Below are 10,672 nucleotides of genomic sequence, written 5' to 3'. Positions count from 1 at the left end.
TATATATATATATATATATATATATACAATAAAGGAGGTAAGAAAAAAAAATATGGGATGATGACCACTTTTTAAATGAAAATTTTTTATGACACCCTGCTTGGTCATTTCTGACAATGACCTGTTATGGGTTATCTAGTGGTAAGAACTAATTTTATCCATGGTGGGGGGAGGGGATCAGGTTTTAATTTAGTGGAACCGCCACCGAAATAAAAGTCGACTCCCTCACGCGGCAGTCACCTAACTTCCTCAACTACAAGCGACTCAAAATGAAAATTTAAGTAATGTTAGCACACCTTAAAATTAAGTAAAAAAGAAAAAGAGAGGTTTTTATTATTTTTAGGACACACATTTTTCTGGCCACTTCACAAGCTATTTACATCGTATATCTGTCACTCACTAATCTACTGGAAATACAAGTTGCTACTAGCCTTCAGAGAGGTCGTTATTGGGAATAGGGGTTTGTCATTCCCAAAATAATTTGAAAGCCGGGATTGTTCGAAAATTTGATATCCTACTTCTGCGAAACTTGAGGCAGGACATTATTCAAAGAGGTATCATACACATATATACTCAAGGTTGCAAAAAAATTCTGTTTAGGGAGGTCTGTCTAAAAATGTTTAGGACATTTCATGAATTTCCATCTAAGCCGCCGGTAAATTTATAAATCCGGGTAAAAAATCAATATGTTATAGTTCACTTCCAAAGTATTACAAATAATTATAAGTAGGCTTATTAGACTTCTATCACACTTCATTTTCAAATCACTTGATAAAATTAAATTTTAACAGAACAAGTTTAATTACGCAATATAAACATTATTTGTTAATGTGAAAATGACTAAGTATTCTATAAACGATTAGAAAAAAAGACGAAAAACTCACTCTTGAGGCGTTTTTGATAGTTTCAAGTAAAGTAGAACATGTCTAGGCCATTTTAAGCATTGCCTGAATCCCGGACTTTAATCGTAGCATGTAAAGTTATTAGGGGTATTCATGATATTGTGTTAAATATTTGATGTTTTACCATGTTAAATGTTATAAGTATAACATTGTGAGCAGCCCTATTTAAAGTCATGTTAAATGATAAATGCATAAGAGCTCCTAGCGGATTTTCTGAGCAACTTGTTTAGTAACCTTTCTTTCCAAAACTTCATGTTATTGTTTACTTCTACGTTTTGATTACAGTCATTTATTAAAACATGCCTAAAATAAGTGAAATGTAGAAGTGTAAAAGTTTGGCTGCTGATTATATTTTTTAAAAAGTTCAAAACACAAGGCAAAAGAAAAAACAAAACACAAACTACGAGTAAGTAACCTAACACGACAACAAATAAAACGGTGACAAGCTCAGCTAGTCTGTTTCGTGACGTCATTCTCCATTTAACAGACCTAGTAACAGACTCTCAACCATGTTACATGTTATATCGTTTTAACTTGGTAAAAGATAAACTTCGTCAATTCCTACCCCCAACATATTTCGATATAATCCGCTCCTACCTCACTGATAGAACCTTTAAAGTAAATCATAACCTAGCCTACTCATCTCTCTTTTCTCAGTGTTCCTCAAGGTAGTATCTTAGGTCCCATTCTTTATACGGTTTATACAGCTGACATCCCAACCCACCCTAACACAGTCCAAACAACATACGCTGATGACACATGTATACTTTCTGTAAACAACGACCCAACTAATGCATCACAAACACTACAGGCACACATAACATCTATTGAAGAATGGTGTAAAAACTGGAGAATCAAAATAAATCCTGAAAAATCCCACCAGATCACCTTTACTCTCCGTCGTAAACCTCTGCCCTCCTGTCCTACTGTATCCTTTCTAGATACACCACTAATGCCTGTTGAACAGATTCGATACTTAGGACTCCATCTTGACAAGAGACTTACTTTGAATCCACACACAAGACTGAAACGACAAGAAACTGCTCGTAGATTCCGATTGCTACAACACTTACTTAACAAACGCTCTATACTCCCCATTCACTACAAAACATTAGTATACACTACGATAATCAGACCAATTTGGACATATGTAATTGAGCTCTGGGGCTCCTCCAAACCATCAAATTCTTCCCTCATCCAATCGTTACAATCCAAAATCCTATGTAAAATCCTTGATGCTCCTTATTACGTCACAAATAAACTCATTCACAAAGACCTTAACATCCCATTCGTTGCAGATTTGACCCAAAATAGATATGCGTCTTTTCATTCCAAACTCCTTAACCATCCTAACCCATTAATTCTTAATCTTTCATCCTTAACAATCCCTGATAATCCTCCGAGGCGTCTGAAAAGAAGATGGCCACGGGACCTTCTAATTTAAATTAATGTTTGAAGTACCACCAATGGGTGATTCCTTCCCAAGATTTTCAAGTGTATATGAAACATATTACATATTTACCTATTGTATTATTTTGTATAGTTGTAAAAAAAAACTTGGAAAAAGTAGGAAATATTTCTCCATTTAACACCGCTTTAACATGTTAAACTAAAGATCATGAATACCCCTATTAAGTATGATTAAGTAGAAATAGTGTTGACTACTCACCTGAACTTTGTCTTCTACGGCAGTTATGTTAGAGGTTCCACGATTAAGTTGGTGCCTCCAAGGCCTGAAGTATCCTGTCGGTCGAATCAGTGAAGAGGCGTTTATCAGATCGTCGCGGTTGAGAACATTTCCAAAATGTTGGTCGAGGAGCCTCGATGGTCTCTCGCGGTCCCAGTCGTCCCACCAATCCCTGAATACCAGCGGCACCAAAGACATTCTAGAAATTAAAAACGTCTCATTAGCTTAAGGGTATATAGAACATAGAAACAAAATCAGGCCTTGTTTGCTTTCTATTTTAGTGAATCATTTAAACGTTGCGTAAAAATAATAGGTTCACCAATTTCGTCTGGATGCATAATTGGTCCATTCTAATTAATATATTGGTTTAGACTATCACAATCTATTGTTGTTATTTTCACTGATAAGAGACGTCAGGAAATTAATTAATTCCCTTGCTCGGGAATGTTAAGAAAGAAAAAAATACACCAATAAACATTATCACTTTAAACCCAAAAATTGTTTCTATTTTTTTAGGCCTCAACTAATAATTAGATCTAAAATCTCAATTTAAAAAAATCCTATTTAAAAATGAATATTTACTTTTTAATCTTTCATTTGTAAATCAGTATGAACTGGGGTTACTAAGAAGTGATTCGAAAAATGCCATCAGTTGAATGTGAAGCCATGAAGTTATTACTTTTTCTTACCTATATAAGGAATATATAGTAAAGGTAAGTATTGTGACCGTGAAAAAATTCGGATTAAAATTTTCCACGGAAATAAACGTTTTGTCACCTGAGTCGAAATAATGAAGTTCCCTAATTGTATGTGAGCGCGCGTGTGCCACTTAGTATAATCTATTTTTTATATTTTTACGATTTGATCGAAAGAGATAAATACAATGCAAACAAGGCTGTAATTATTATTAATTATCATAAGGATGGCAAGTCGATGAGGCAAATAATAATAATAAGGAATAGTCGAGAGAAGTCATCCAACAGTTCAGTATATTATAGAAAATACTTCCCCAAGATATCTGAAAAATATTTTTAAAATTGATGATGAGAGGTGGATCAAGTAAAGAAAATTCCTTTATCAGTGCTCCAAAACTCGCACATGAAATAGAAAAATAATTAAATAAAGTTATTCCATAGACTGTCAACATCTTTCTCAGAAAATATAATTCTGAGCGCTGCAAGTAATAATCTTCTTTTCAGACGCCTAGGAGGATTATTAGGTAATGAAGGAGAAGCCAGGTTAGAAACAAGTGGATTTGGGTGGTTGAGAAGCTTATCATGGAAGAAATGGTATCTGGCCAAATCGGCAACATATGGAACATTGAGGTCCTGATAGATGACTTGATTTGTGACAAAGTAATGAGCATTAAGCATTTTACGAAGGATTTTGGACTGTAAGGATTGGATTCGGGAGGAATTAGATGGTTTAGTGGAGCCCCAAAGCTCAACTCCGTATGTACAGATAGGCCTTATAATAGTCATGTAGATCAGTCTTTTGTAATGGATTGGTAATTTAGACCGTTTGTCTAGTAAATGTTGTAATAGTCGGAATTGATGAGTAGTTTCTTGCCTTTTTAGTCTTGTATGAGGATTCCATGTCAGTCGTTTGTCAAGATGCAGTGTAAAATCACTTATATTTTATTTTATTATGGGCCACTATATTTTATCATTTCATATTTTACCTAGAAGCACTAAAAGGAATAAATATAAACTATCAAAGGATTTGCTAATTAACTTAAGGAGATAGGAGGGAAACTATTTTTGCATTGAATAAATGATAATGAGCGCAACGTAAATTTTATTTAACTGTTATATTTTTATATTTCTGCCATACTTTTGAAAAAAAATATTTAAATTTTTGGAATAAGAAATATCACTAAAAGTAATTTTCTGGAAACTGATGAAATTTGAGTTAATTAATCTGTCAATTAAAAGGCTCATTCGGAAAAATTTGTAAGGAGTAGTATTGCCACAGAGAAAAATATCTGTTCTGAAACCAGCTTAGTAGAAGTTATGTGATGCGCACACCGCACAAGGTTTTGTATGTTATAAATATTTAATTTCCATTTTCATAATAATTGGAGCCAATTACTATGGCCTGAGTTGTCACATCACTTAGCCTTATTATATTCAATTTATAAATAAAGTTATCAAAATTTGTAAACAATTTTTAAAATTTTATTTTTAAATTTCTTATCGTGTAAACTTTTACTCAATTATGGCTACTTCATAGAGTTGAAAGTATGGCTGCCGCACCACGCCAGATTTTCTCTTCAATAACTCTGTGCAGTAATTAATATTAAAACGAATATTCTCTATTTAAAATATACATCGGCTTTGGATCGCGTCAGGCACCCAGGATTGGTATACAAGATCCGTAAATTCCTACCCCCTACATACTTCCTCATTATCCGTTCTTATCTCACCAACAAATTATTTCAAGTAAATCACAAAAGCGCTTATTCATCCCTCTTTCCTCAGTCTGCTAGTGTACCTCAGGGTAGTATCCTTTATATAGTTTATATAAACTACATCCCAACCCATCCAAACACTATCGCGTATGCCGATAACACATGTGTTATCAGTTAATAATAACCCTTCCATTGTATCCCAAACCAAATCACATTTACCCTTCGTCGTAAACCCATGACTTCCAGCCCCACAGTATCCTTTAATAATTTATAATATTATCCCACTCATTCCAGTCGAACCGATCAGTTACTTAGGAATACTTCTGGACATACGATTGACATGGAATCCTCATACAAAACTGAAAAGACCGGAAACTGCTCGTCGATTCCGACTATTACAACATTTACTAGACAAACGGTCTTTCAAAAAATCTTCCAATCCATTACAAAAGACTGATATACTTGACTATAATAAGGCCTATTTGGACATACGGAGTTGAGCTTTGGATCTCCACTAAACCATCCTCTCGTATCCAATCCTTACAGTCTAAAATCCTCTTGCTTGGTCACAAATCAAGTCATCCATCAGGACCGCAATGTTCCATATGTTGCCGATTTGGCCAGAACCAGATAAAAATCCTTTCATGATAAATTTCCTAACCACCCAAATCCATTTGTTTCAATCCTGGCTTCCCCTATTCGTCTGAAAAGAAGATGACCCCGAGATCTTCTCTAGTAACGTAATTGGAGTTCTATCAATGGTTAGACTCTCCAAATGTTATTTTATATCTAATAGCAGATTTACTTGCTGTATATAATTTTATACAGTTGTAAATAACGATAAATAAGTTACTAAAAAAAAATTATCAAATAATACAGATAATCCTTGATAAAATATATAAATTTCAGGTATAAAACATTAATTTTATAAGCAAATTCTGTAACTTAAAAATCACATGAAAGCATTTATTGAGAAATTAAGTTTAATTGTTCGTTAATCTTTACTCTCTATACATTACCACCTTCTTCGACTTTATAATTAGTTAAATACTAATTCATCTTAAATCTTTTGCTTTCTAAAGGCATATTATACATCAATATTATTACTTATTTCCGTAAACTTGTTTTTAACAAGAGTAATATGTATCCTTTCTTTTCTTCTCCTTAATTGTCAAATTCTTTTATAGTTTATAATTATCCATTTTTATTACTACCACTATTCATAAATAGTTAATTATTTCAAATAAACTAAGTTAAAAGTACTTAAGTAGAATTTATTTTGAAAATTCGGGAATAAGCTCTTTCAAAATATTTCCATGAGTATAACATATAACTGACATAAAAGAACATTTAATTGACATTGCCAGTTTTTTCGAAATCATTAGAGCTGTTTTCGAGAAAACGGTAAAAATTTGTAAAATCCTAATATAAAGTGGTACTTTCAGTAAATCGATTTTAGGAAAAAAGTTTTTGTAAAACCGTGAAATATACTTAGCTTGGCTACGCAATTTCAGTAACGTATAGGTTTTCGTTTTTAAGCTAATCTTTTCAAATACACACGCACGCACTCTATTTCTCTAGACTAGGTGATTAGAGCTCAGGAGACCTTACGAAGAGTATTTTCATTAAAAATTCACATTCGATATTTTTCACGAACGCGATACTTATATAATACTAATATAGGTAAAAATAGAGCACGTTAAAAAATTATAATAATAATAATAATGATAAGAACGCTCGTAAACCATAAAAAATAAACTGTGATACAAATAATAATATTGAAACAAAGGATTTATGATCCTCCAACTAATGCTGTAGGTACGATGACCAAATGTCTAATATTACACCAAGCAGTTAGTAATGTCCTATAAATAAAGTTAAGTGTTATTTTTGGTGCTGTTACAAACATTTATGTCTACTAACACTATTCGGACAGTTCTTACCTGCTGCCTAGTATAAGTATCTATCTTTATATCTAAATCTAATTTTATAATTTTAAATACATGGTGAACTTGGAAGTAGAAAAACAGAATTTTGACACATTTTTGTCTAAGCTTTATTAAAAATAGTTTATTCCTTGACACGATTCAGACTTTACAGCTAATAGTGAAGCTTAAAATGAGTATAAAGCAATATTTTTCTAGATGGTCATGAAAATTTTAAGTTGGTACTTTACTAAAGGAAGAAGTAGTTAGTGGCAACTTCTTCGATGATGGCCAAGTCTAACCCTTATTCATTGTTCAAAAGTCCAAAAGGAGGAAAAAGTCAGTTATTTCACCCTAATTTCTTATTAATTTAATTAAAACCATGTAATATAAATATTAATCAAAATTGATGAGTCTACTAAGTATATTTATGGGTAATTAAAAATGGTGGCTGTTTCAAAAAGAAAAAAAAAATTTTTCATTCGTTGCTACGAATTACAATACTAGAAAACCCAATAGAACATCATTTCAAATAGGGTAAACTTGATAAAATTTTACGTAAAAAATTTCCCGAGAGATAGTTTTTTAAAAAGTAACATTTCATGAAATATCTATTGAAAAAACAGTAGGTTGTGAATTTATGGTAACAACTTATCTTACGTAACCATGAGACGCACAGATGTCTATTAGTACTCAAAGTAAAGCTAGTTTACTAAATTAGTTAAGTTAGTCTAAATTATCACATTTTTTTAAAATTATTTTTATATTCACTATCCTTCCAGTTTCATTTATATTCATATATCTTATCTTTTAATTTATATTCATGTGTTACCTTCTTAAGTGTACTTATATTAATTACTTTGTTATTAATTTTCTATTATATTTTACACTTTTCTGTATCCCCACTCATTTGGTATATTTTGTTTCTTAATCACTTACACACATTGTATCCCATTATTTTATACTTTACTTTTCCTTTGTTTTTCTATTAATATTTCTTCTCCCCCTATTATGTATATTACCATTTATTGTTCACCTAATTTAAATACCTTTTTACTATGTTTACTTTATAAATTATTTCGTTCCCTTAAATAACTGCCACCCCCACTCCTCCCAATACAAACCGTCACTTTGTCTTTGACTGCCGTCAAAACAGGTATGCATTCTGTCTCATCATTTGATTTGTATTTATTTTTTTTTTTTTTTCATCTCTTTACTTGTACTTTCTTTAATATTTCTTCTCTTATCTATCTGTTACTATTACCCTTTTCATTTACTATTTACAACCTTATATTTTTCTTATTATATCTTACTTTTCATTTTATACCCCTGTTATTTTACACTTATGTTTTTTCTTTTTTCCTTTTTGTAACTATAGTGTTTGTATCTTTTTTTTAGCCCTGACGAAGCCCTGCAACGTGGGGCGAAACGTAGGTTCAATAAAATAGTATAATTATTTACTATTTGAGTTTTTTTTTTACCGCACCCGGACCATATTTCATTCAAAGCTAGTTTAATGTGCTATAAAGTAGTATATGATGTTTAAATAAATAATTTAAATTTTATCCATTATAGTCTCAAAGAACTTTATTTTATTTACAAGTCCGACGTTTCGGCCAATTCGGCCATCCTCAGGGACAATCTTAATACAATCATAATACAATCTTATATACAACTGTTGTGATAAATTTTCACAAATAAGTGACTGAATTAAATAATTTTAATTTTTGTTTTTATGTGAAAATTGACTAATTAGAGAAAATGTTGAATTGACCTGGGCAGAATAGCCTGCATGAAGTTGTGTCGTTAAATTATTTAGTTTAAAAATTGTATTAAGATTGTCCCCGAGGATGGCCGAAACGTCGGACTTTTAAAGAAAATAAAATGTTTTGAGAATACAATGGATAAAATTTAAATTATTTATTTAAACAACATTAAGCAGTCTCGAGAAAATATTTAAGAATATAAATAAAGTATATGATGTTTATCTTCAAAAGAGTAATAGTTTTCATGATATTTGGCAGAATAAATCGATTTCTAGTTAGTCGGACAACTTCATATTCATATGAAAATATCATAAAAACTACTACTACTACCATGAAAAACGTTATAAACTACATTATTGTATATACAACTAACTTTAATTTGAGTGCTTGCAATATTTGTAACTTAAAATTTGATATCTTTACGTTTAATGGTTTCTGAGATATAGTTTTTCATAAACCAAAAGTTTCCTCCGAACAAACTTTTTTTATTGTTAATTTATTTGGTAAATATCATGAAAACTACAATATACTGATTTTTCAGTATTTAATTTATGAAATGTTCTTTTTTAAAAAAAAAAGAAAAAAAAAAAAACGTATTTCGGGATCTATTGAATGTAAACAGCTTTACTACGGCTCATATTTTAGCAAATTTATTCTACTTTAAATAATTTTCTATTAGATTATCTAGTGTTCTAGGTAGTTTCAAAGATATAGAACTCCGAATGAGAAATTAATTATTTTTAACATTTTGAAACAGCAACCATCTTGTAGCACCCTCAAATTGTTTGGCAAATTCATCAATTTTGACTAGTAATTATACATAGTTTTCATATAAGTAATCCGAAGTTGGGGTGAAATTACTGACTTTTTTTTCCATCGGAATCTACTATTTTGAGGAATAAAATATAAACAAGCAAGATTAATGATTTATTATAATGATTGTTTGAGAGCGGTTTATTTCATTATTAACACACACGATTTTGATCCAAAATTACTCTTAACTTTTGTTTTCAGAAATTCTCTAACGTTTCGGCCCTCAGGCCATTTTCAAGGAGACAACATATAAAAAATTTTTGTTTTTATATTAATTACATTTTTTCCTTAACAACATACTAGTATTTTTGGCTATACCTTAAATATTGATGTCACGTTATTTAAAATCTTTTCTGCAGGCTAATTGCCCATGTCATATCTTTAAAATAAATTAAATATAAAAATAAAGTAACAGTTTCAAATAATGTTTTTAAATTGATTATTTACTTACATAACTTTTTATATTTTTAATCTAAAACCTTTTTCGCATAAATCCTCTCTTTTTTCACTTACAAACATCATTTATAACAGAACCTACCTTCAACAGGTTAGGACTCAGTTATCACCTTATCATTAAAAATATTTTTTTTATTTAATACAAATTTAATTAACATTCATTTTTGTTTAACATGTATTAGTATATACGAAAAATTAATTATTTTTAATATTTTGAAACAGCAACTATTTTGTATTACCCCTAACTATACTAGGCAGCTCATTAATTTTAACTAGTAATTAAACAAAGTTTTATTATAGTAATTCGAAGTTGGGGTGAAATCACTGCCTTTTTTTCCATCGGGATCTACTATTATTAGGGATAAAATATAAACAAGCAATTTATTTTATTTTGAAGCTTCAAATTTTTCACTTTAGAAACTATGACCTTTCATTAGTTTAGTTTTTTTTATTAACTTTGTGACGTTTCAGCAGCCTTCATAAATCATTCTAAAAACAGTTTTTTATTTTTTGAAAAATACATATCAGTGTATCTAAATAATCTAAATCCTAAATCTATTGCCGAACCTAGAATACGGGGTGGATATCCACATTCCCTTAAAATCAGTTTTTTTTTTTTAATTAGATTTATTTATTGATAGATATTACAATCTGCCACACAGTTGTGGGCAATAGGTAATATTGATAAATGATCTCATACATACTAAAATAAA

General features: G+C 30.5%; 1 protein-coding gene across 1 annotated transcript in view; it reads right to left on the bottom strand.

Moving 5' to 3' along the window:
* Positions 1–10,672, bottom strand: part of LOC106679689 (protein lethal(2)essential for life) — a 30,665-nt gene that overhangs the window by 11,259 nt on the left and 8,734 nt on the right. Inside the window, exon 2 of the mRNA XM_014418987.2 lies at positions 2,572–2,788. Within this exon, the coding sequence (XP_014274473.1) occupies positions 2,572–2,787 (216 nt within the window). The 5' untranslated portion in view covers position 2,788. The remainder of the gene's footprint in view (positions 1–2,571; positions 2,789–10,672) is intronic.

This window comes from Halyomorpha halys, unplaced genomic scaffold, assembly GCF_000696795.3.
Source record: "Halyomorpha halys isolate HHAL.00 unplaced genomic scaffold, Hhal_1.1 Scaffold214.1, whole genome shotgun sequence".
Lineage (NCBI taxonomy): Eukaryota > Metazoa > Arthropoda > Insecta > Hemiptera > Pentatomidae > Halyomorpha > Halyomorpha halys.
The sequence above is the reverse complement of the archived record's forward strand: the minus strand, read 5'-3'. Positions and strand labels throughout refer to the sequence as shown.